A 24,914-nucleotide genomic window follows, 5' to 3' on the forward strand; every position below is an offset into this window, starting at 1 on the left:
CTTATCTTGTTTATATGTCATAACATGATTAATTTTGCTATTACCTAATGCTACGCGTAAAAAGAATAGATTTCTCATCCACTATGTAGTGTTGTACTCTACGTAAAGTAGTCATTCATTAATGATAAATATGAAAAATGGTATCAAACTTGTGGTATAATTGAAATTTTTTCTCAAAAAATGAGTATTGTTTCATCGTATCATATTTTTTCATTGAATTTTGGTTTTAATAGAAAAATTTTATAAATTCAAGAGATAATAGGTTAGATTTTGACTCATATATTTTACACATAAAACATAATTTAAATCCGTTTCAAAGTATTTCAAGTCAAATGAATTGTCAAATTGTATCAAATATGAATAACACAAGATTTTAAGTCTTTTGTATGAATTCTTTAATTGAATAACAATATATTACAAATTCATTTAAATATAAGAACCAATAATCTTAGATTTTAAAATCTTTTAACAAAAAAGATTTTAAATACAGTTAACCAATATAAAAGATTTAAAATCAATCATTGAATAACACTACATTATAAAACCGAGAGAATTAACTTTAAATCCACTGCTCTTTATAAATTCTATCTTTGTTAATGGATTTACAAAGTATTGTGGTTCTTCTCTCCATCTAAACCGCGTTTATGATGTTCTTGAAATTGTGGGATGTTATGTTTTCTGTGATCTTGATATAGAGATTAGAGAGTAAAAATGCAGTTGGGACGAGGCATGAAAAGAATCTCACAATGCATTATCATCAACAAGTGTGAAACAGATGAGAAGATCCTGTATAAACTTATTCAGGTTTACCATACTGCAAAAGATCTCAACAACAGCTTTATTATCATGTATAAATAGTACAAGGCAAATCTGATTTCTCTTTGGGCTTTAAAGCTTTGAAGCTCTCTGTAACTCTAACTTGCCAATGGTCCCAAGATGAACCTCGTCAGGTCCATCAGCAATCCTGAGCGTTCTAGCCGTTGCCCACAGATGCGCCAAAACTGTATCCGAGCACACACCAGCTGCTCCATGAACTTGAATAGCCGTGTCCAGTACCTTCAACGCCATGTTTGGAGCTGCAACCTGAGTAACGACATGATTTTTGGTTCTTTAAGGTCTACTTTGGTCCATTTCTGACAGAATCACATATGTATATAACATCTTTTACCTTGGCCATTGCGAGAATCCCTCGAGCTTTTTTGTTCCCAAACTTATCGAGATGATCAGCAGCTTCTAGAACTAACAATCTGGTTCCTTCCAGCTCTACTCGCAACTGTATCATTCAAGAACTCATATAAGGACTCATTTAGGTGATAAAAAGAACACAGTGTGGTTTACCTTTGCAAGATCAGAGACAAAAGAACCGTGCTGCGCTATAAACATCCCAAAAGTCTTCCTGCTAAGAGCTCTTTGAGCCATTAGCTCCATTCCACGCTCTGCTGCACCTATTAGTCTCATGCAATGGTGCAATCTTCCAGGGCCTAACCTTCCCTGATTAATATCACAAACAATGAAAGCAGCAGATAAATACAAATCCTTACTCTCTCTCTCTCTCTGTGTCCACCTTTAGTAGTAGTATTACCTGAGCAATCTCGAATCCTCGGCCTTCTCCTAGGAGAATATTCTTCGCCGGGACAATCACATTCTCAAAAGAAATCTCAGCATGTCCATGAGGGGCGTCGTCAAAACCAAACACCGTGAGAGGTCTCTTCACGTGAATACCTGGAGTCCGCATGTCCACTAGTATCATTGACTGTTGCTTATGTTTTGGGGCGTTGAAATCTGTTTTTCCCTGTAAATAAATATAAACAAATACGTTTGTCACTGAATTTACTTTCTGAGAGATAAAAAGAGAGAGCAAGAAACAGAGAAACTAACCATGAGAATAAGGACTCTGCACCTTGGATCCATGGCTCCACTTGTCCACCATTTTGTGCCATTAATAACATATGAATCACCTTGTCTATATAACCAAACATAATTAGCTATAAGGAGTTATGTAGACTAAGTCAGATTCCAACATAAAGAGAATTAAAGAAAATATCTAACCTTTTAATAGAGCACTCAATATTGGTTGCATCAGAAGAAGCAACTTGTGGCTCAGTCATAGCAAATCCAGAACGAATCTTTCCCTCAAGAAGCGGAATAAGCCATTCAGCAATTTGTTCTTTGTTTCCATACCGCAGTATCACCTACAAGATAGTATGAATACAAGTAATAAGCAATGACACAACTTCTAGTCAGGTAAATAGAATCATGCATTGTTTTTTTTGTTACCTCCATGTTTCCAGTATCAGGTGCACCACAGTTGAACACCTGTGGAGCCCAAACTGAACGACCCATGATCTCACAAAGGTAACCATACTCCAGGTTCGTTAGCCCCTCTCCAAACAACTGATCAAAAGATTGTTTATTCTCAATAGCTGCCAGTTCTCTTCTAGCTCTAGCAGCACTATCCACCTGCAATAACCAAGAACTCCATAACAAAATTATACACTCTCATCCAAAACAAAATTTTATTTTTTAAAAGATATTTTTTTTTGAAAAAAACTTATTCTAAACTATTTCTTAAGATAAATATATATTTTTGGTAACTTAAAAGTTAAAAAAAAAATAACATTTTAGTCTATTATAAAAATGTTTTTGTATAAATCATAATTTTTAAAATCTGTTTTTTTTTGTCATTTTCTTTCTATTTTACATTTAAACATTTTATATACTAGCATATAAAGATATAAAATCATACTTACAGGAATAAATAAGTTCCATAGGCCTTGTCTCTTTGCCTCTTCCTTTAACCTCTCCTCCTCAGGGTGAACGGTCCACCGCAAATCTGACTGAGCAAGTTTGGAGAACTCTTTCTCCATCGGGTAGATGTGAGTCTCCATAAACTTGACCAACTTCCCCCTTAGCTCCAACACTTTTCTGTTGGGAACGAATCTCCCGGTTCCATCCACAAGGCTTTCATACGATGGGCGGCTCACATCTCTTTTACCAGATGGAGGGTGCGCAGGAAGAACATTCTCGCGTGCGATGTAACCCAAGGCACACTCTACAAGCTCATTGGCTTGAACCCCTGTGTTCCTGGCACGTTCACCGGCTGAAGCATTCCCCTGCATGATGATCAAATACAATGTTGATGACCATTTGTATCTTTACAATTAAACACTCCCTCCGTTATAAAATGTTACGTATTTTAGACTTTCACACATTTTAATAAAACACATTAAATTTGCATAATTTTTTTGTGATTATCTTTTTCTCATAATTTTAAGCCAATAAAAATTCAATAAGTGTAATTAAATTTTTTGAAGTTTGTAATTAGTTAATAAAACATGCATTGAAAATGCAGAAAATAGATTTTTTTTGAAACAATTTTTTTCTCAAGAATATGTAACTTCATGAAACGGAATGAGTAAAGTTTACAGGGTTAATACCATTAACCATCTGTTGTACACTCCCGTGTAGATAGAAGCAGCTCGAAACAGAGAGAAGGCTACGTAGAACTTCCAGTTTGCAGCAGGCCATGGTTTCCCCTAATAGGCAAAATTCACAAGTAAAGCTGACTCAGATCCTTTTCAAGACACAACATATAATATAGAAACAGGACATACCAATGCAGAACAGTATTCTAAGAGAAACTCTGGCATAGAAAGTATTCCGTCTGGGAGTCCAGTAATTTCAAGACCTTCACTGACATGCTCCTTGTCGAGCTGAACATTCACAATGTAATGCTGCCAAACACCATTTACTTTATATATCAGAGCATGAAGCAAAAGAAAAAAAAAAAAGCTTTGTGAATAGTTTATTACCATACAACTGTATGCAACATCACACATTTGGTTCCCAAGCGTGGACAGTTCCCAGTCAAGTATTCCAATAACTCGATCCTGCCAGCTTAAGGTAATAAGGTCTCCAAGACTATCCAAGAATCATTAAAAAAACAAAAGAGCTTAGAGAGTCATTAGACCTCATAAGGATGAAACACTAGATTGTCAATGCGGAAGTCTCCATGGACAAGGCCTGATGTTGCTCCTGTTGAATCTTCAGCGGGTATGCTTTTGCGTAACCAGTCAACAAGCTCAAACATCTTTGGATTCCTTACGGGTTTGCCTTCGCTCGTTGAAGCCAAGTACTGTTTGAACCACCTATCTATCTGAAATATACATATCCAATAGTTAATCATTACAGCAACAAGTCACCAGTCTGAACTAATCAACTAACCTGTCTTTGGCAGTAGTTAGCACGACGGCCATATTTGTCAAGACCAATCGTATCAACATCAGCAGAATGAAGAGAAGCTAAGGCTTTGGCGGCTGCACGATAGATCGCAGTTCTTCTCTCTGGCGCTACATTCTAATTCAAAACCAATGAAACACACACACACACACACGTCACATCTAAAGCTAGAAAAGCATTTACGTTAACGAAAGAGAGTGTAATCTTACAGGTAACTTGGGATCTATGAAGATTCTTCCTTCCATGAACTCCATAATGTAAAAAGCAGTCCCGATCACACTAGGGTCAGTGCATAAGCAGAAGACTTTGGGGACAGGAACTTGGGTATGCTCACCCAGAGCCTTAAGCACCTACATAACCATCATCAAAAGCATTTGGAAGTTGACAAAAAAAAAATCGAAAATCAAAAGCAATAGGCAAAAAGGATCAACCTTTATTCGATTCTGTATCTATCCTATCACACGCAGCATCTCAAAGAGTTAAATTAGTGTTTTCAAGAGTTAAAAGATTCGATTTTTGATTACCTGAAACTCCCTTTCAACAGCATGAGCAGATTGCAAGAGCTTCCCAGGAGGCTTCTTCCTCAAAACGTAGCGTTTAATGGAGCTCCCCGAGCCGACAGCTATCAGAAAGGTCGGATTCGATTGCCCGTGTCCGAACTGCAAATAGCCAGAAGAAGAGGAGGAAAAGAAATCAGATAAAGCTTCGATCTTTGGGGCGGAGAGAACCGAGAGTGTACCTGTGAGATGGTGAATTGAGATGGATTGGTCGGAAAACCGGAGACGTTGTCGGCGGCGTAACGAAACAAGGCATCGTGATCGAACAGATGAGCTGATTGGACACGTGTCACCAGATCGCCGGTGTTACTTCCCATGTTTTTAGCTGTCTCTCTCTCTCTGATCCTCAAGTTGCAACAACAAATCAAGAGAGATTTCAATAAACACAAAGGTTGTACTGAGACAAAACAAAACTTGTGGAAAGTCGCAAAACCTTACCCCTTTGGATAATTTTATTTATTTATATCGTAGATGATATCAATCAGTGATCAGTCTATCTTCTTAAAATTAAAGAGACAGCACAGATATAATATAATACTATTTTAAGAGATCAATCATACCATTTTAAGAGATCACGTTCCGAAGAAGAGATCCTAAAATACATTAATGTATACATTTAACTTGGTATGATTTGCCAGCTCATGTCGTGTGTTGATCAGATGTTTTAATCTTTAGGTTGTACTTAGAAAGACGTATCTTTTTTTTGATAAACAAAAGATAAGAAGCTTTTCTTAAAGAAACTTTTCTCTTTTGTCAGTTTGATTCTTCGTTGCTCTGAGAATGATTACTATAGAATGGTTTTCAAAATTATCCTTCTGGTTTTGTCATCTGTTGAATGGTTAAGTCACTTGAATTGCTTTACGGAGGAAACTTCTATTGATCTTGCTCTGTCTGAAATATTATTTTCGGTAGAATCAACCACCAGCATCCATGGGTCATCAAGCTCTGGAGAATTAGACAAAGCGCAGTGCTTGATAATATATAAAACCCTAGTTATTAGAGTTTATTACACTCAAACACAAATGAACAAGCATGCATCTGTAATGGAGTTGCTTTATGACTTAAGACTCTCTCACCGTGTCAGAGACTTATCAAATTATTCACAGTATCATCATTCATCATTCTAAGCAGAAGAAGAATCTTAAGGAAGATTGCCAACGAAATGAAATATTTATATGTACAATGCCTATAAATATATATACACACGAGCGATCATTAGATCGAACTGAAGCTGAGATTAAGAATCTTCCAAGTCGCATGATTGCAACCTAACAACGAATTTGTCAGCAGACCGGAGACAATGTCAGGTTCAACTTCTCCCTTTCACCATCCGTAACGATCCTCACTATCCTCTTGAACGCAAAATGCACACAATTAGACAACGCGATCCAGCAAATCACTTCGTACACGAACTCCATCGCCGGATCCGACCAAGAAGACGACGACGACGACTCATCCCAATTTCCACCACCACCGCCTCCGCCGTAGTTCCACCCCTTCCCACCGCCTCCACCGCCAAACCCGAACGGACCGTCGCTACCACCGAACCCGCTTTCTAACAGAAACCGACCGAAATCCCCTCCGTCCTCCGAATCGCCGCCGTACGAAACGCGCTTCGCACGCCGCCTTTTGCGGATCCGGCGGATCGTCTTGTAAGAGCTAGATCTAACCGGCGAAGGAGCGATCGCATCGACGGGGAAGATAACCGCCGCCGATGCTTGAACGATTCCCGCCGGAGACTGATCGACGAGGGAATCAGCGGTGAATGAAACGTGATTTGCTCGATTGAGAAGAAGGAGAGAGCTCCCGAACGCTACGCATTGCTTAGCCGTGGAAAACGCTACCGTTTCAGCGATCAGAGAGAGCTCCATCGTTAACACAAATCCCCACGACGAACTTGTTTTCCCCAGGTCCACGGAAATGGATACGTTTCGGGTTAATAAATATCGGGAACCTGATTCGGATCCGAGGGAGGCGGGTTGATTGTACACGTAACTGGTTTGCGTGTTGAATAGATTAGCCACGTGTCTTTTGGAAAAAAAACAAACGTGACTAGATGGTACCGGACCCATGATCTTTTCGAAAGGCCCGATAGCTGGGCTGTAATACTCATTCTTGGCCCATACTCTGTAAAGCCTAATGATACTTGGAAAAAAAGTTAATCATCCCAAATTATCAAACCCAATATACATTTCAAGCCCTTATCCCAATTCGAAGTAGCTACCTAAATCTGAACAAGAAAAACTAAAACCAGATTTAAATTGTTATACATATAAATATATGAACGAGACTTATGAACTTAGTACTTTGGAGTTAGGTTAAAACCCGAACCAAACCGAATTGAAATCCAAATTAGGATTCAAAGATATCAAAAATTAGTTAAATAGGTTAGTGTTTTTATATATGTTAAAGTAATTTAAATGTTTTAAAATATTCAAAATACTTTGAAGTTTATTTTATTTGTTATTTAGAATACTCTTTAGTTAATTAAAATTTTAATTAGATTTGTGAATAATTTCTATATTTTGATTTTTTTTGTCAATTTTGAAGTTTAATAAATATGTTTTTTTGTCAATTTCAAAGATTGGTTACAATCCGTTCCGGATCGAACCCGTAAAAAAAACGAATTCGATCCGATAATTAGTAAAAGCCGAACATGACTTATAAGCATAACATCGAAAATTTGAATCAACCGAACCGAAGAAACCAACGGGACCGAACGCCGAGGCCTAAGAAGCCCAATAAAATTTAGGCTTTAAGATGGTGGGATATCTGATGCTCTGGTAGATAAGCCCCTTATACACAGCTCATTAACCGGCATTGCCTTTAAAATCACTAAAGGAAGAGGTGGTTACATCAAAGGGATTGATATTTCAAATATCTACATGTCGAGTGTTGGTACTGCGGTTGTGGCTAATGGTAGCTTTGGTTCTCACCCGGATGAGAAGTATGATGCAAATCGTGTTAAATGTTTTTATTCGAATCTAGAGGTTCGTAGGTACGATGACAATAGTATAATGTATTTTAACTCTGCATCCTCTTAACTTACAAGCTTCTTCCATCATACACTGACATCACTAACAATTTTTTTACCTCACAAAGATTACTCACTCTCATAAACCACCCACAACAAAAGCGAGTGGCTTCATTAGTGATCGTCACCAAGCATGGTTGACAAGAACAAACCTCTCACAAACTCGCTCTTCTTCGCCTTCTCTCGATCTTCCCCTGAAAGTGGACCTTCTCGAATGTCTCTGGACAAACCAAAGACCAAGTGAGAAACAAACCTTCTTCCTTTGCTTTCCTGAGGACAAAAGGGTCAATAGAGATACCTTTTGAGAGACTCCTTTTGGGAGAGTTTTGTTGTAGCGGAGGCTCCTTCTGTAACAGGTGTAGCGGATTTGTTTGCAGCTGAAGGAGGATTAAACATAAAGGACGACAGCAACGGATCAGAATCTATATTGGTAGAAGAAGCGAAACTTGAGGAACCACCAAGAAGTGACTGTAGGTTAGCTTCACGAAGCTCTTTCTTGAGGGTGAGATAAGCAGAGCTGTATCCACCACCTTTTCTCAACCTTCTCCTTCGCTGCACGTAGGAACTCTTTAGTCAAGGAAATAAACAAAAACTCACTCTAATGATAATAATAACTAATAAGAGAAGATTAAAACATTAAAAGTTTTGAAAAGGATATCTTGAAGAAATTCGCGTGTTGTGTCGTGATATGGCCGACGATATCTAATCCCACCCTCTTTGTGCATACAGGACAGACCTGAGAGCAAAAAAAAAAAAATAAAGATCACATTTTTTTTTTCGACGTCACGTTTAAGACAAGACCGATAAGTAGCTCAAAATAGTAGCAACCGGATCATTAAAGATCCACTAATTTACCGATTACCAGCTAATGACGAATACTCAATTTAACGAAACATTCCAAAGATTCATAAGGCTCATCTGATAAGAAGAAACAAGAAGTAGGCAGAGAGCATTTCATCATCACCAAGAGCAGAACATAAAAAAAAATAATAATAATAATTTTCGATTTCAAGTAAAGCTTAAAACTTTCTAAATAAGAAACCCAAAGTTTGTAACAATCTTAACAAAGCTAAGACCTGAATCAAAGAATCAGACAAAACTAAAGAACGGTTTGGTTAATGATTGTTAATTTACCCCGTTCTTGGCCTCGACAGGGTGCTCTTCGTCAATGTGACAGCAGAGCCCAACGATGTCAAAGACTTCAGCGCAAAACGGGCAGATGAACTCTGATTTCAAATCGTCTTCTCCTTCGAGATCCTCGTAGCCTCCACCTATATACAAATCTTCACAAACAAAAATTCAACGGATCAACCTCATGACGACGCCTAATAATAATAATAATAATCACAATACTAAAAGCACAATATGGTGAGCAGAGAGTGTGCCACCTCATCAAAAATAATCAGCCAATAAGAATATTTCATTTCGGGTCTGGGCTTCAGTTTTGTTTCGAATGGGCTTTGATATGTCTTCGGCTCTGGGCTTCGTGTTCGTTTAGAAATTAGAATTGGCACATCAGCAGATGTGAGCCCCACTTTATATTGATTTGGTTTGGTATCTAACTAATGTTGTTTGTTTAATTTGAGTTTTATTTTTCTACGGTTTAATTTTTTTCCCGTACGGTTCTCTTAATGTCGTTGGTTCTCTTACGGTTCTAGGGTTATCGTTTTTTGACTCTTCTTCACCCTCGCCGTTCCTCAAAACTCGGTCTGTAAACCCAAAGTTTTCTTTTTACAACTCTTAACCTCCCCTAACGTAGATTCAACGTATTCTACTTAATTCCCCATTAATCCAGTAATAATGTAAACCTCTCTGTTTCCTTCATTTGATCTATAAATTGGAGAGGATTCCGGGTGGGATGAATCTTCACAATCACTTTCGATTCATCTTCCATATCAAGCATACAAAGATCCTTTGATAAAGTCGTCCACAGATGCTTTGAAGAGGCAGATGACTAACTATATGCTTCAGGACGATTAAAATCATCAGAAGGTACAAACTTTTTAAAAAACAACGAGATTCGGTTCTTTACACTTTAATTCAATCTCATATTCCTTATTAATCTTTTGATGACTCCATCTACAGGGAGCTCGATCGTTTTTCTTTTCATTGGATTTGCAGCATTTTGTTTTAGTATCTTTCTGTTTTTTTTCCTCAGTTATGTTAGATATGTTTTATTGATTCAGAGTTTGGTCTGATTCTACGCTTCTGGTTCGATAGATGAGCAAAAAAATGAGTCAGAACCATTGATTTGATCGAGCAGAGGCAGAGCGTCTGAAGCTTTGATGCATCATCGAGAAACATCTTTTGAGTCTTAGAGAGTTTCAGAGTTTCAGGGGAACAGATTTAGGATGATAAAGGCAAGCCAAACCTAGCCAAATTCTACGGTGATATGTCTTCGTTTCTTTGAAATTTTAATTTCTTACGTGGACGACTGTGACCTATTCTCAACTTATGATTTGCGGTTACAGCTACAGAAGCAATACGAGCTCATAAGCAACGTATTTTCAGGTATGGTTTTTCTGAGATTCCAACCCACAAACTACCTTGGTTTCTTGATCCATACTCTAGATCTTATATTCTGCAATCTTTCAGTCAATCGTCTGTTATTTTATGGATTGTTAGAGCCTGTGATTTTGATTTTTCCATAGTATTGTGTTGTCTACAGCTTTGTGCAAATTATCTATATATATGATTTATTGGAGATTGATATTTTTGGCCCAGCGTGATACACATTTAAGGAAGTGACAGAGTCATCGAGTCAGTCATGGAATATGCTGCCAAAGAAAAGTAAAGAAATACCTTTTTGTACTTGCTCATACCCAATATTTTTTACAGTTCTGTATTATATTTATCTTTTGATGTTGTTGGATAATAAGGTTTTTAATCCTTGATAGCTGTGGGATGCTGTACCGTTACTGCAAAGCTATGGGAGAAGGGCTCCATCAGGAGGACAGGGTGTTGAGGAAGGCCGTAGAGAAAACAAAAAAGAGGGTGATGAAGTAACAGAGAATCTCCTGGACATTGACCCGCTAGAAAACATGGTTAGACTTAGAGATGATGTTTTCAAGTGTAGAAGAATAAAGAAAGAAAAACTTCAAAGGATAAGGTAAAACCCAATCTTTACATTTTTTCATCTACTTTCGTTTGATGAAAACTTGATCCATAGGTTTATTTGTTTGAATATATTTGAATTAATGGCAGGAGGAGTTGACGACCAAAGTGGACCACCAAGACCACCAATATTGTTGATGAGAAGGTCGATATGTTTGCCATTGGTGTATTGGTTCTATAAGTCATAACCAGTCGTAGAGTTGTTGATACAACAGAAGCCATGTCAGGGGTGGTTGTGAATGCGTGCTATTTTCAGGATCACACAGCCCCCTCATACCTCAACGAACTCATCCGCCACGGGCAACTCCTAATGGAGTGAGTAGAAACAATCAAATAAAACTTAAATGTCTGGTAACTAATGTGCTTATGCCTTGCCTTAGTCCCCCTTGATTGAGTTTTGCTTCTTAAGATTCTCAATTGGTTGCTTCTTTTATTTCAGTCAACCAAACGGTGAATATCACCTAGATGTGTCTCTATGTTGTTCTACTGATTTTTGTTTAGGCTCAAACCTCGGAGCAGTTGTCAATATTCTACAAAGTTCATGTAGTTTTAATCTAAGCATAAAATTAAACCCCAGTAGACAAAGAAACTCTCAGATTAAAAAGCGTTAAATATATGGACCTTATTAGCAACAAGCTCTGCTTCCTTATGATCCTCTACACTCTGTTTTTTTTAAATGTTTTTTTTTTGTAAACTAATTTTTTTTAATTGTTCGTTCATCTTAGGAAAAATATAAATTTATTTTTGCTTTGTACATGGTTAAGTATAAATCATTGTTTCAATTATGAATTCTAGAGACATTATCATTAATGAAACTCTCGGGCTAATAGTGTTTCCCACGGTTAACTCACGTTAATTCTAGAGACATAAACAAGTACTAACCCAAAAAGAGTTTAATAAGATATTGTCATTGCCTTTGATTACGCACGGTTAACTCACGTTACAAAGAGAATTTATCAAAATTGTTATCTCAAGTCTATCAACAATCATACTATTATATTTTTTTCCTTCTTTTACTTTGTTTCGCAATTTCCCGACTTCATTTTTAAAACTATTTCCAAAACAACAACTCAGATATGTTTCTATTCTGACGTTTGTTATATTCTTTTCTACACAATACCCATGACTAATATATCTACACGTGTGTGATGCCTTAAGTTACGTATAAGGATTTGATTAATAAGCATGGTTAAACCTGCTTTAGATCTCCGAACAACAGAACCAATGTGCATAGCAAACATAAGAGCAACCCATAATACACGACTTCAACTAAACAAACAAATCAATCCACAGCACTTGCTATAACATTTTTCAAGTTTTACAACCCATCTAATTGTCAACAATCCCGCGCTTGCGCGGGGCTCCGCCCCTAGTAATAATAATAACAATAATAAAACGCGATTCTAATGAATAAAGATAAAACGCGAGAAACTAACCTGATCTGGATTGTTGACATCGTCGCGAAGAGGATGAGAAAACGGAAGGACAATTGATCCATGAATTGGAGGAATCCATTTCCTCTGCTTCTTACGGGTTTTTTTTTTTTTTTTACAAAAAGAAAGATGAATTTGTAAGCAAAATGAAACAAGAAGAACAGAGTAAAAGCTAGGGTTTATCAAATATTCATTCTCATTGCTTAAGGAAGAAGAGATTACAAGATTGTTTATTTATACATGAGGTGAATACAAAAGCCCTAATAGAATATACTGTAGCATATTCTGCTCAGCTGTAAAGTAGATCTCATGAGTCTTTGTCTGTAAGAAGACAAAACCTGTTCTGCATTTTAATGCTAGAGTTCGTACTCTGTCTTGCAGTAGAGGAAGCTTTGTCTTCACGTTTTGTAGTCTTAGCCGTTGAGATCTTTGACTGGGCCTTAGTCTTCAACTCCTCACCTGAGCCCATCTCTCTTGTTGGGCTTACTGTGTTTACACCCCCTCGCAAACTCGAGGTGGGAGTTTCTTCCAAACCGAGTTTGAAACGTAGCTCAGCAAAGGCACGGATTGGAAGTGACTTGGTGAAGATATCTGCAATTTGAAGACTAGCAGGAATATGTTTGACGACAAGTGATCCTTTGGCAACTCTCTCTCTAGCATAATGATAATGAGTTTCGAAGTGTTTAGTTCTCTTGTGCAGGACAGGATTGGCGGTGAGGTGAACAGCAGAGAGGTTATCACAGTAAACTTCAGCTGGTTCTGTTTGAGGAATCCCGAACTCCTGAAGCATAGCAGATAACCATGAGAGTTCTGCTGCTGTATCAGAAAGGCACCTATACTCGGCTTCAGTCGAAGAACGAGCAACACTGTCTTGGCGCTTTGCGGACCAAGATATTATATTTGAGCCAAGGAATGTGCAGAATCCACCAGTTGATCGTCTGGTGTCTTTGCATCCTGCCCAATCACTGTCACAGTAAGCTCTCAATGTTAAATCTGTGTCAGCACTAAGAGAAAGTCCCATGGTGATTGTCCCTTTCAAGTAGCGAAGAATCCTCTTGAGTAGATGAAAATCAGAAAGAGTCGGCATGTGCATCTTTTGACACACAAAATTGACAGCATATTGAATGTCCGGTCTGGTAAGGGTGAGGTATTGTAACTTACCAGCCAAACTTCTGAAGTACGTCGGATCAGAGAAGAGAGTCTCTTGATGTGGTACTCTGTCGGTCTGCAATGGCAGGGGAGTAGGCATGGGAGAACAGTCGAGCATGCCTGCAGCTTGGAGTAGATCAGTAGCGTATTTTTCTTGATTTAGGAATAACCCAGTCTCTGTATGTAGAGCTTGTATCCCAAGAAAATAGCTTAAAGGCCCCATGTCTTTCATTCTGAATTTTTCACTCACTGAATGTAGAAAATCAGATAGAAGCTTCTTGTTGTTTCCTGTAAGAATCATATCATCAACATAGAGAAGAAGTAGCATAATGTTCTTTCCATGTTGATAAATGAATAAGGACGGATCACGAGCACTGCAGAGAAAACCAAACTCGATGAGATAAGAGCTGAACTTATCAAACCATGCTCTTGGAGCTTGTTTAAGCCCGTAGATAGCTTTGTTCAGTTTCCATACATGATCAGGATGATCTTTATCTTCAAAACCAGGGGGCTGTTTCATGTATACAGATTCTTGTAAGTCCCCATGTAAAAAAGCATTTTTTACATCCAATTGTTTGACATCCCATCTCTCTGTTACAGCCAAGTGTAATACCATTCGAACAGTAGCTGTCCTCACTACCGGACTGTAAGTCTCCAAAAAATCAATACCTTCTTCTTGTTCATATCCCTTGGCAACCACTCTTGATCTGAAACATTTAAAAGTGCCATCAGAGTTGAGTTTAACCCTGTGAACCCAGCGACTTCCCAGAGGTTTGATACCGGCAGGGAGAGGAACTAAGCTGAATGTATTAGTTTCCTTGCAGGTATCTATTTCTTCTACCATAGCTCCTGTCCAACCGGGATGTTTCAGAGCTGCTGTAGTTGTCTTTGGTTCGGTCGGAATGCCTTTGATAGTGTGCATGACATACCGTGGGTTTGGTTTGACGATACCAGCTCTTGCTCTAGTGACCATTGAATGCACATTGTCTTCTTGGTGAGCTAGAGGTTCAGGAGCCACTATATCAATCTGTTCATCATTCTCATGTGCCGAAGAAGTGTCTGAGTCCTCTTCTGATGAAGTGTGCGCTGGAGATTGAGAGTCATTTGCGTCTTCAGCATCAGAGTGGTTTGGAGTATTAATCTGAGGTTGTTGTGTCTGAACAGCCACTGATTCTTCTTCACTGCTATTAGTAGACTGCTGTTGTTCTGCTACTGTCTCCTCAGATTTTCTCAACCAAGCCTGGGATAGGGGAGTTAGAGGAGGTGGGACGAGTTGTTTGTATCTGTCTGAGAAGGGAAATGATGCTTCATCAAATAGGACATGTCTGCTCAGATAGACTCTGCCAGTTGGTGGATAGAGACACCTGTAGCCTTTGTATGTCTCAGAGTAGCCCAAGAACACACACATCAACGACTTGGGATCGAACTTGTGCTGAGCATAGGGGCGTAGGTAAGGGAAGCAAGCACAACCTAATACTCGCAGTGATGTGTAGACAGGCTTCTTACCAGTGAGCTTCTCGAAAGAACTGATCATATCTGCATTAGTGGTTGTCGGGAGAAGATTGATGACGAAATTGGCAGTAAGAAACGCATCAACCCAAAGATTTGCAGGCATATGAGCTTGAAAGAGCATGGATAATCCAAGTTCAGTGATGTGTCTATGCTTTCTTTCAGCAAGACCATTCTGCTCTGGAGTATGTGGACATGAAATGTAATGTCTGATGCCACAGTTAGTGAGGTGGGAGATAAGTTGAGTGTTGAGAAATTCTCCCCCTCCATCACTCTGAAAAACACCTATCTTCTGTTTAAAAAGATTCTCGACAAGATGCTGAAAGACTTTGAATTTTGAAAAGACTTCAGACTTTAACTTAATAGGATAAACCCAAGAGAACCTTGAGTAGTTATCAATGAATACAACATAATATCTGAACCCCTGAACCGAAACAACAGGTGCAGGTCCCCACACATCACAGTGTATCCTCTCAAGAGGTCTAATGGCTTGAAAAACAGACTCTGAAAAAGGAAGTTTACAAGACTTTCCTAAGTGACAAGCTTCACACATGGACTGAGACTTCTTATTGATGGTGATAGCTTTTATTGATGATAGGTGTTGAAGAACTTGATGGTGAGTATGCCCCAATCTTCTATGCCAGATCTCATCAGAGGCAGCTTGCTGTCTTACTGAGTAGAAGGCCAGAAACTGAGGATTCTCCAACCTGTAGAGACCTTTATCCTTTCTTCCCTGACTGAGAAGATGTTGTGTTGCCTTGTCCTTAACATACACATGTGTAGAATCAAAGGTGAATTCACAAGGATAATCATCTGTAAGCTTTGAGACTGATAGTAGGGATTTAGTGATGTTAGGACAAACCAATACTTCTTTCAAGTGAAGGTTACCTGAGAAAGCAGGAAGAGGAATGGAGCCTATGTGAGTGATTGGCAGAAAATCCCCATTACCTACGATCACTGAATCGTGTCCTTCATATGGAACAGCAGAGAGCAGATGCTGAGGATCGTTGGTGATGTGATGTGTGGCTGCAGTATCAGGGAACCAGTCTGTTCTTGAGTCTCCAGCACCATCTGACACTTTCATGGTTGCTAAGGCATGTTTCATTTCCTCAACTTGGAAAGACTGATCAAAGCGCCTGTAACACTTGTAGGCAGGGTGGCCATACTTGCCACAGATTTGACAGGTGGGTCTCTGATCAGTTGAGGATGAGGAACCACGACCAGCTTGTTGGCCGAACTGTTGAGGAAAGCCTCTACCTTGAGTAGTGTAATAGCCTCTTCCTTGAGTAGTGTAGTATCCTCTTCCTCTGAAGCCACCTCGGTTTTGACCTCTACCACGACCAGAGTAACCTCCTCTATCAGTATAGAAAGCTTGATGCTGATTGACTTCAGTGGGACTTTCATACTTCTGGAGCTTATCCTCGAATCCCGTAAGCTTGTACATGACATCTTCAAAGCTTGGTCCTGGTGGCGTGTCCATGGAGTCTTCAATCACTGTAACAATAGCTTCATATTCTCTCCCTAGACCATTCAGTACTCCATATATTTTTTCTTGTTCAGAGATCGGAGCTCCAATGGAGTCAAGTTGGTCACACAATGTTTTTATCTCTGACAGGTACTGAGACAAAGGTTTGGAGCCCTTGAGAGTTGTCTGAATACGCCTCTGTATGTCAAGTCTTCTAGTAGCAGAGACTCTGTTGTATTTTTTGGCAAGCGCAAACCAGATTTCCTGAGAAGAGTGTAGACCATAGATACTTTTGAGAGCTTCTTCAGACAGGGAACCTATCAACCATGCCTTGATAAGTTGATCTGTGTGAACCCATTTGAGAAAGGCAGGATTGTTGGCTTCAGTTACTTGGTCTCCGTTGCGCACCGTGAGAGTAGGTGGTGGACAGGGAGTTGTTCCATTGACGTAGCCAAGAAGAAGCTGACTGTTGAGAAACTGTTCGAACTGAAGCTTCCAGGACAGATAGTTAGTGTCACTGAGCTTCAAGGTGACGACTTGAGTAATGGAGAGCAGCGCTGGAGTAAAAACGTCGGAGGGAGTTGGAGCCGCCATGGCTCTGATACCATGTAAGCAAAATGAAACAAGAAGAACAGAGTAAAAGCTAGGGTTTATCAAATATTCATTCTCATTGCTTAAGGAAGAAGAGATTACAAGATTGTTTATTTATACATGAGGTGAATACAAAAGCCCTAATAGAATATACTGTAGCATATTCTGCTCAGCTGTAAAGTAGATCTCATGAGTCTTTGTCTGTAAGAAGACAAAACCTGTTCTGCATTTTAATGCTAGAGTTCGTACTCTGTCTTGCAGTAGAGGAAGCTTTGTCTTCACGTTTTGTAGTCTTAGCCGTTGAGATCTTTGACTGGGCCTTAGTCTTCAACTCCTCACCTGAGCCCATCTCTCTTGTTGGGCTTACTGTGTTTACAGAATTGAGATGAACGGAGATGTGATCAAACGAAACCCTAGAAGGACGGAAGAGAGAAGGGGAAGAACAATGGAAGGAGAGAGAGTGGAAGCGAGAGACTTATTACCGAACTACAAGTTCGGAAGGAGACAAGAAGGCAACATAATATTTTACCCGTTATACCCTCGAATTTTACTTTTATTTTAAAGTTTTGCCCCGTTTAATAACAGTCGTTCACGCGGTTTGGTTTGGATTGGACCGAACATATAAGAAAGGTTGTTTCGCTGTATCTATGCTTCACACGTGTGGCTTCGGTCTGCCACAAGCTCCTGTCTGAAGGAAATAAAGAAACTACGTAAAATTTAGAAAATAATCTGCTATAATGATTAATTGATTAGTAATTAATTTTTGTTTTATTGGATAAATCATGTTTCTGTCAGGTTATAATACTTTAGCCTCCTTGCAAAGTGGATTAATTGATTAGTAATTTTTTATTGTATTGGATATATCATGTTTTTTTTTTTGTAACTTATGGATAAATCATGTTTCTGTCAGGTTATAATATTTTAGCCTCCTTGCAAATTGGAGGATTCTGCTATGACGAATTCTGTCAATTTATCAAATTTAATTTTATATTTTGATAAAAAAATATAATCATGTTATATTAGATGTCTAAATTAAAATAAGTATTTGGCAAAGACCTTGTGGAACCAAATTATATTAAGAATAAACATATTTAATTTGGAGTTTTATATGTATAATATAAAATAAATTTACGCATTTCAAATTAATTTTAACTTAAAATTCGATTTAGTTTAGTGTAACAAATTAATAAAACTTCTAGTATTTTCTAATGATCAGCTTTATGTCTTATTGTTTGATGCAAGGTTCGAAGGAGGATAATTGGCTTAAGAAAATCGCATTATTGTAATAGATGATATGCGCGGATTCATGTACCAATTATTCGTTTACTATGATTTAAAACTCGAGTGCGACATGAGTCATCTCCAAACCTGTAAGAAAAAAGCATACAAAAAGAAGTTGCATGTGAAGGAAGGGGATAAAGTGGTGGCAATACTAACTCATCAACTTCTTTATAAAACAAACAAGGAAGAATCTGATACACATTTTGGCTGCCAACACATATAGATCTTTGTCTCCCTTTGCCTTTGTTGTTTTGTTAGATTCTCTCTTTCTTTCGTTTTCAAAGTTTCAAATTACTTCAACCCACAGCCACATTCACATTACATAAGATCAATTAAACATTCAAAAGCAAAATTCAATTTTGTCTCTGTCACTTGTGCAAATTTGGAAGACTTTTTTCTTAAATGCAATTAAATTCTATTGCTATTTTGTTACATGATGATGACACGGATCCTTTTGCATCAATGTAACTTTATATGTAAACTGAAAACCTTTTATATCAATATAGGGTGCCGACTTCCAGTGGGCCTATAATTGTACTCCAAGACCTAATTTCACTTACTTTCAAAACTCATCCAGCTATATCTGACGTATCAACTATCTATTCTTACGAGGAGCTACAATGCTTTCTTGAGTTAGTTCCCGTTTTAAAATGAATCTACTCATTAAAAAATACCAATGCCAATTTTTTCTCAGTAGTTTTTGTAATCCTTTGGAAATTCATGATATGAATACCAATGCAACAAAACATTTTAGGTTCCGAAAATAGTTTGTCCAAGGTGGTAGAGTTTGATCGCTTACTCCAAACCATGCAATATCTTAGGTGCTCGTGGTGATACAGTATCACTCTACCTTGAGATCATTACTCCATCTAAGTTGATAATTCTAATCGATGAGATGATGAATGAATGCATTCAATCAATCAAGTTTTGAAAGGGATAGTAGAATTATGTAATAGCAGAATTACTAATGGTATGTAGTTAACTTTTTACTATACACCATATTGATTTTATGTAGCCTTGGCCTAATGCTTAAAATGAGTAAAAATAATATATACCGTCCAAGACTCTAAATATACAATATAGTCACACACTTACAAATTATAGATGTTATAAGAACATGTCATATAGAAAATACACAACTTTTGAATATATAAAAAAAATAACTTTTCAAATATAAAAAATAAATAAAATACGAATTTCCTTAATAAAGAGAGGTACACTTCTACTCTGAGCCTCTGAATGTGCTTCTTCCTCTCTCTCTCCATATCCCTACCTTTCATCTTCTTTCCTCCTTATCACTTGATCATTTTCCTAATCTTTCGCTCATTTGTCGACAGCAAAAATTCTGACAATGGAAGCATTCTCTAACGTGTCAGCTCTTCTTATACTGCTGCTACTGTCACTGTCCCTCTGTGTGACGTCAAAAGACCAAACTGTTTCATGCACAATGTGTACCTCTTGCGACAATCCATGTAACCCCGTCCGGTCTTCCTCTCCGCCCCCTACTCCTCCGTCCGGCGGTGGCTCTTATTATTACTCTCCACCTCCTCCTACTCCTCAGAGCTCCAGCGGCGGCGGCGGCGGCTCTTATTATTATCCTCCTCCTTCAACTTCCGGTGGTGGTAAATACCCTCCTCCGTATGGCGGCTATGGCGACGGTGGACAAAGTTACTATTATCCGCCTGCTTCTTACGGTAACTACCCGATGCCGCCTCCGCCAAATCCCATCGTTCCTTATTTTCCGTTTTACTATCACATTCCTCCTCCGGGAGATTCTGGATCGGAACGCTTGATGAGTTCATTTCTCTTTGTTTTGTTCTCCGTCTTGCTTTGTTTTGGGTGAATGATCATGTTTTACTACTACTTTTACCTTTTTAACTATGCTACTATTTTTGTTTACTTTCTGCTGACAATTTGTGATCAACATCATAATTACTCGTTGTTAAGAATCTATATAAGCCTAAAAAGTATTTATAACTTTTTCTTTACTAAGGACTTTTTGTTGTGGTTGTGTGGTAGTTTGAGTTACTTTGTAAATAAGGAAGAAGCATACAAGTCAACTAGTTTCACTTTGCCCTATTTTGTCGGTAAGATTAATCATGACGCATTACATAAGAAAGTATTAATTAAACATCAAAACTCCTAACATAAACAACACAAATTGAGCCAATCACATCCCTATGATGACAGCCATAAGTTATTCACTGACCCATGTGATCGTATCTTCTTCTTTTTTATCTCTTACTTTTTTTTTAGATTTGCCTTTCTAAGATATAACTTTAGTCTTGTTCAAAAAAAAAAAAAAATAACTTTAGTCTTTAGTATGCGTCTCCAAAAGAAAATGCGAAAATAGCTGGTTAGCACGTGCGAGTAATGGGTTTGCTATGGCCCCACCAAGCCCGGTTCAATATAATCTGGTACACAGATTGACTAGTTGGTATGTTTGTTCTTTGTTGCATTGATATGGTGAATTTCAGATGACTATATGTTGGATTAATTCTGTTTTTAATCATCAAGACTGTACCAACTTTCATATATCGGGAATGAATTGGTGAGAGAGTAACCGTGATCAAATCAATATACCAAACCGGTCGATTGCATCTTCTGAACTAAGAAGGCTCATTAAGATTAAAAGGCCTTTTATAGCTTTTTATTCCCTTTAATGCCTTTCCTTACCCTCTGGGCTCTGACAAAACTTGTTGATAAAAATAAAAAGTTCAAAGTTAAGAAGGCTGCACCAAAACTAGTCCTGGGCATATTATCCGAAACCCGAAAACCGAACCGGAACCGAACCGAAAAAACCGGGACCGAAACCGGACCAAAAATTACAGAAATCCGAACGGTTCCTATATTTCTAAATCCGAAAAACCGAAACCGAACCGGGACCGAACCGAGAACCGAACGGATACCCGAATATTTTGAATATTTTGAATATTTTAAATTTTAATATATAAAAATATAATTTATAAATAAAAAATATCTTAAAAAATCCGAACTACCCGAATAACCCGAATATATTTTCGGTTTTTTCCGGGTTTAGCTCATGTTTTCGGGATTTTTGGGTTTTAAACCCGAACCAAACCCGAATTATTTGTAATACGGTTCTATTTCGGGTTTTATAAAAATATAGAAACCCGACCCGAACCCGACATTATCCGAACCGAACCGATCCGAAAAATATTCGGTTCCTAAACGGTTCCTAAACATCCCAATCCGAATAACCCGAAAACCAAAAAAACCGAACCGACCCGAACCGAAAACCCGAATGCCCAGCACTAGGTCCAAAACCAACACTCCATAGTGCGCATACATATAAGATTTTCTTACTTAGTTATATTCATCTCGTTTTACAATTTCATTCTTCATCCATGAAACCAAGATGACATTCTTCAATCCTACATTCCGCGATTCTATTCAATCCTAAAGCAAGAAAGTGTTTCCTCAGTACAAGACTTCACATGTCGTTGTCAATGATGTCACGCATCATCTGTATTGGAATCAGCCCTTCTGTCCTGATTGCATCTTTGCTTGGGTCAGGGCTGATGAAGAACAATGTAGGTAATCCCCGAACCTGCATTCATATGAACATTTGGTTATTATAAATAATTACAATGACACGCCGAGAGCAGACGATGAAAAAAAGAGAAGCTGAGAGTTACAGTTACCTGCATGTCGCGAGCAAACTCGTACTCATCATCTGTATCAACTTTCACAATCATTGCATTGCTCTCATACTCTACTGCAAGCTGTTTCACAAAGACCAAAATTATCCAACACATGTATAACGAGATTTTAGTTCAAAAAGACATAAAGAAAGTATAACGAGATTTGCAGAGTAAAAGTAATACACAGACACACTCAAGAAGAATATGCTGAGTTTCTCCAATCCCATATTTGAAAATGGAAACATGTCAGCTTCACCATAAGAAATAAAGTAAAAACACTAATAATATTGAAAACTGGCTTTTATATTCAACTAACCAAAGAAATACACAGAAGACACTTAATTCACGAGAAGAGTCACTAAACTCTTAAGCAATGCCAAAACCAAAACCATAGATAAATAGAGAATGCCCGAGAAACACTGCATTCTCATAGTTCCCCCTATAAAGATTAAGCTGGCAAGGCTACAAATAAAATTAGTTGCTAAAGCCCTAAGCTAGTAACACTATACTTAACAAGAAAAACCTTATAACATATTCAAAAATTCAAGTAAACATAACGAACAACTGGGTTCCAAGAGCCAATGTTTGTAAATGCACAACCCTACTAGAGACTAGAACTAGAACATGAGCTGATGAAATGGAGAAAAGGTGAGGGATAAATAAGAAACAATGGGGGGGGGGGGGGGGGGGGGGGGGGGGGGGTACCATTTCGAGTTCCTGGGCCATCAAGATACAAGGTCCACACCAAGTAGCATAAAAATCAACAATCAACGGCACCTTCCTCTCTCCTTTCACCAGTTCTTGAAGTTCTTGAGCTGACAGTTTCCTCTTTCAAAAACAATAAACAAAACAAAAAAACATGCCACGAGTTGTCACTTGTCAGTGAGGCCACTCAACCATGTAAGATTCAAACTGAACAAATAGGAGACAAGAGCAAGTACCACAAGATAATCTTCTCTAACAAACTTGCCGCGAGGTGGAGGGCAGATAATCTTCCTTGGATGCGTCAGCGGCGAGAGGGGAAAGCTCCCGGCGGTGGAGGACGAGAACGGCGAGGCTACCGGTCGAATTTCCCTCCGGAGAAAGAGAGAAGACGGTGCGTGGAGTGTGGACAGAATCGGCGAGAAGGGGACGGTGAGGCGAGGAAGAGTTCTGGATTGAACAAGAGCCATTTTTGAAAGGTTTTTCTTATTAACTCTCGATGGGTTTTAGATGATAAGGCAAAGTGTTTTTTAATTCCGACAACAATACTGTACTTTTCCGGACAATAAATTCGTAATGTCTGGTGTTCATTATATGGGCTTTAAATGAATCCAAATGGGCCGAGTATTTGTTTTTAGGCCCATACGATCTATTAGGGCACTTTAGTCATTTAAAACATTACTATAAATTCAACAATGGATTAGGGTTTTTTGTTTCAGTGGCCGTATTAGTATCGTGGAAAGCAAAGCTTAGCCGATCAGATCTCTCCTGTTATCTTCCTTACACAGGTTAGCTTCTTCTGCCCCCTCAATATCTTTGTCTTGTTTCTTTCGTGGTTTGATTAAATGTCGTATATTATGTGGTGTTGATAGAAATGGCCAAGTCGAAGAATCATACCGCGCATAACCAGTCGGCTAAGGCCCACAAGAACGGAATCAAGAAGCCCAGGAGGCACCGTCACACTCCCACCAGAGGGGTAAAGTCTTTATTGAATTTTAATCCTAGCTCTTCATATTGATTCCAGTTTCTTATTTTTGTTTGCTTTTGTAAAAATGTTACAGATGGACCCAAAGTTCTTGAGGAACCAGAGGTACGCAAGGAAGCACAACGTCAAGAGCGGCGAGAATGCCACCACTGAAGATTAAGCTTTTGTATTCTCCCACCTCTTTTAGTAGACTAAGAGAACCAGTTTACTTTTTATCTTTTCGTTTGATTATGTTTCCGCAAATGGTTTGTGCACTCTTTCAATCCAGGCCTTTAATTTAATATCAGAGATTTTATAATTCGTCTTCTCTTACAAGTTCCATTTCTTGATTTGATTTAGCTCGTTCAACTGCTATGTTGTCTGGGATAGTTCGATCTGGTGGTTTTTATTCATAAATGCGTTCTTTTCATAGTGTCTGTGTTTATGATAGTTCTTAAGTGTGAACTTCGAAACTCCGTATGTCTAATCTACATGTATCTCTTTGGATCTCTTACCAATTTCTATTTTGGTTTTGTCTAGCTTAAGCTGGTATGATTAGTGGGCCATAGTTGAACAATTTTGTTGTCCGTCTTGTGAATGTAACCGTGCGTGTTACACTATTAATATCAACTGCATGAAAAAGGTTAAATTTTCATTTGCACAAGTGACTGTAAAATGCACTTTGTAGAATCTAACAAATGGTCTCAAATTTTTATTTTGCTTAATCAGGGAAAAGAGATATAATAATTTGAGCAACTATCTGTACTAATGAAAACTACAAAATATGGCGAGTATAAATTAGTAAAGCGGTTAGGGTTCTTTCGTTCTAATTAATATCATCAGTTGCTGTTTTCGTTCTTACATGAAGAAGATGTATCGAAGTTGAAAGTGAAGTTCTTTATGAAAACGGAGCCCAGGCCCAATGGGCTTTTAAATAATTCGTCATCTCTCCTTTTAATAGCGCTTTGGATCCATCCATCTACCAACAACCTAAAGCCACGTGGGAATTTAGTTGACCATATACCCCATTCAGACAATCACTAATCTCACAGACGTGAACCGCCAAAATCCCACCTGGCGTCTTTTAATTGGAACTAAACGCGTTTTATACAAACCCGCGGGAAGAGCGCGCGCGCGTGCGGGTGGGTGTATGATATAGCTTTTCAGTGGATATCGATGGTATCTAAGGGTATAAATGGAATATCGTCCAT

General features: G+C 38.4%; 6 protein-coding genes and 1 long non-coding RNA gene across 11 annotated transcripts; 3 read left to right on the forward strand and 4 right to left on the reverse strand.

Annotated features, from left to right (window-relative positions):
- Positions 1–730: 730 nt before the first annotated feature.
- On the reverse strand, positions 731–5,259 carry LOC106348748 (probable acyl-CoA dehydrogenase IBR3). 2 transcript variants are annotated; one of them, XM_013788549.3, is made up of 17 exons: positions 5,235–5,259; positions 4,979–5,135; positions 4,764–4,898; positions 4,449–4,589; positions 4,225–4,356; positions 3,971–4,156; positions 3,813–3,890; positions 3,615–3,734; positions 3,438–3,536; positions 2,751–3,113; positions 2,278–2,460; positions 2,050–2,192; positions 1,879–1,963; positions 1,583–1,792; positions 1,339–1,491; positions 1,169–1,273; positions 731–1,083 (listed from the first exon to the last, which is right to left on the reverse strand). In XM_013788549.3, the coding sequence occupies exons 2-17, from the start codon at positions 5,111–5,113 to the stop codon at positions 889–891; spliced, it is 2,463 nt and encodes an 820-aa protein (XP_013644003.2). In that variant the 5' UTR covers positions 5,114–5,135; positions 5,235–5,259; the 3' UTR covers positions 731–888. The 2 variants fall into 2 exon arrangements, with proteins under 2 accessions (XP_013644003.2, XP_022561717.2); XM_022705996.2 differs by having other exon boundaries at positions 4,979–5,141; positions 5,235–5,253.
- Positions 5,260–5,924: 665 nt separating this feature from the next.
- Positions 5,925–6,747, reverse strand: LOC106348749 (twist-related protein 1). Its single transcript, XM_013788551.3, has one exon. It carries the CDS (start codon positions 6,665–6,667, stop codon positions 6,080–6,082), a length of 588 nt encoding a protein of 195 aa, XP_013644005.1. The 5' UTR covers positions 6,668–6,747; the 3' UTR covers positions 5,925–6,079.
- A 1,008-nt stretch (positions 6,748–7,755) lies between these two features.
- Positions 7,756–17,659, reverse strand: LOC106348750 (protein DEHYDRATION-INDUCED 19 homolog 4). The gene is made up of 6 exons (XM_048780080.1): positions 17,473–17,659; positions 12,381–12,512; positions 8,965–9,113; positions 8,489–8,566; positions 8,129–8,388; positions 7,756–8,050 (listed from the first exon to the last, which is right to left on the reverse strand). Exons 2-6 carry the CDS (start codon positions 12,457–12,459, stop codon positions 7,945–7,947), a joined length of 672 nt encoding a protein of 223 aa, XP_048636037.1. The 5' UTR covers positions 12,460–12,512; positions 17,473–17,659; the 3' UTR covers positions 7,756–7,944.
- LOC106435328 lies at positions 9,135–11,520 on the forward strand. 4 transcript variants are annotated; one of them, XR_007339594.1, is made up of 6 exons: positions 9,135–9,822; positions 10,017–10,217; positions 10,302–10,341; positions 10,555–10,620; positions 10,728–10,939; positions 11,035–11,520. It is a non-coding gene; the product is annotated as an uncharacterized LOC106435328 (long non-coding RNA). The 4 variants fall into 4 exon arrangements; XR_001286972.3 differs by having other exon boundaries at positions 10,051–10,217; XR_007339593.1 differs by having other exon boundaries at positions 10,017–10,341.
- Positions 17,660–19,559: 1,900 nt separating the features above from the next.
- Positions 19,560–20,271, forward strand: LOC106348751 (formin-A). The gene has a single exon (XM_013788553.3). The coding sequence runs from the start codon at positions 19,724–19,726 to the stop codon at positions 20,213–20,215; it is 492 nt and encodes a 163-aa protein (XP_013644007.2). The 5' UTR covers positions 19,560–19,723; the 3' UTR covers positions 20,216–20,271.
- Positions 20,272–21,648: 1,377 nt separating this feature from the next.
- On the reverse strand, positions 21,649–23,282 carry LOC106454330 (thioredoxin-like protein CITRX, chloroplastic). Its single transcript, XM_048780081.1, has 4 exons — positions 22,979–23,282; positions 22,743–22,865; positions 22,038–22,118; positions 21,649–21,943 (listed from the first exon to the last, which is right to left on the reverse strand). The coding sequence occupies exons 1-4, from the start codon at positions 23,207–23,209 to the stop codon at positions 21,827–21,829; spliced, it is 552 nt and encodes a 183-aa protein (XP_048636038.1). The 5' UTR covers positions 23,210–23,282; the 3' UTR covers positions 21,649–21,826.
- A 116-nt stretch (positions 23,283–23,398) lies between these two features.
- On the forward strand, positions 23,399–24,022 carry LOC106345633 (60S ribosomal protein L29-1). The gene is made up of 3 exons (XM_013784807.3): positions 23,399–23,527; positions 23,612–23,715; positions 23,801–24,022. The coding sequence occupies exons 2-3, from the start codon at positions 23,614–23,616 to the stop codon at positions 23,882–23,884; spliced, it is 186 nt and encodes a 61-aa protein (XP_013640261.1). The 5' UTR covers positions 23,399–23,527; positions 23,612–23,613; the 3' UTR covers positions 23,885–24,022.
- Positions 24,023–24,914: the final 892 nt, after the last annotated feature.

This window comes from Brassica napus, chromosome A5 (assembly GCF_020379485.1).
Source record: "Brassica napus cultivar Da-Ae chromosome A5, Da-Ae, whole genome shotgun sequence".
Taxonomy (NCBI): Eukaryota; Viridiplantae; Streptophyta; class Magnoliopsida; order Brassicales; family Brassicaceae; genus Brassica; species Brassica napus.

Coding starts and splice junctions, on each gene's coding strand:
- LOC106348748 (XM_013788549.3), bottom strand. CDS start 5,113: ATGGGAAGTAACACCGGCGATCTGGTGACACGTGTCCAATCAGCTCAT. Junction 4,357..4,448: donor TCATAGATCCCAAGTTACCT/GTAAGATTACAC, acceptor GTTTTGAATTAG/AATGTAGCGCCAGAGAGAAG. Junction 1,084..1,168: donor GGATTCTCGCAATGGCCAAG/GTAAAAGATGTT, acceptor GTCGTTACTCAG/GTTGCAGCTCCAAACATGGC.
- LOC106348749 (XM_013788551.3), bottom strand. CDS start 6,667: ATGGAGCTCTCTCTGATCGCTGAAACGGTAGCGTTTTCCACGGCTAAG.
- LOC106348750 (XM_048780080.1), bottom strand. CDS start 12,459: ATGGATTCCTCCAATTCATGGATCAATTGTCCTTCCGTTTTCTCATCC. Junction 8,389..8,488: donor AACACGCGAATTTCTTCAAG/ATATCCTTTTCA, acceptor AAGAGTTCCTAC/GTGCAGCGAAGGAGAAGGTT. Junction 8,051..8,128: donor CAAAAGGAGTCTCTCAAAAG/GTATCTCTATTG, acceptor TGGTTTGTCCAG/AGACATTCGAGAAGGTCCAC.
- LOC106348751 (XM_013788553.3), top strand. CDS start 19,724: ATGGAAGCATTCTCTAACGTGTCAGCTCTTCTTATACTGCTGCTACTG.
- LOC106454330 (XM_048780081.1), bottom strand. CDS start 23,209: ATGGCTCTTGTTCAATCCAGAACTCTTCCTCGCCTCACCGTCCCCTTC. Junction 22,119..22,742: donor TGGCCCAGGAACTCGAAATG/GTACCCCCCCCC, acceptor TTTGTGAAACAG/CTTGCAGTAGAGTATGAGAG. Junction 21,944..22,037: donor AGTTTGCTCGCGACATGCAG/GTAACTGTAACT, acceptor ATATGAATGCAG/GTTCGGGGATTACCTACATT.
- LOC106345633 (XM_013784807.3), top strand. CDS start 23,614: ATGGCCAAGTCGAAGAATCATACCGCGCATAACCAGTCGGCTAAGGCC. Junction 23,716..23,800: donor GTCACACTCCCACCAGAGGG/GTAAAGTCTTTA, acceptor AAAATGTTACAG/ATGGACCCAAAGTTCTTGAG.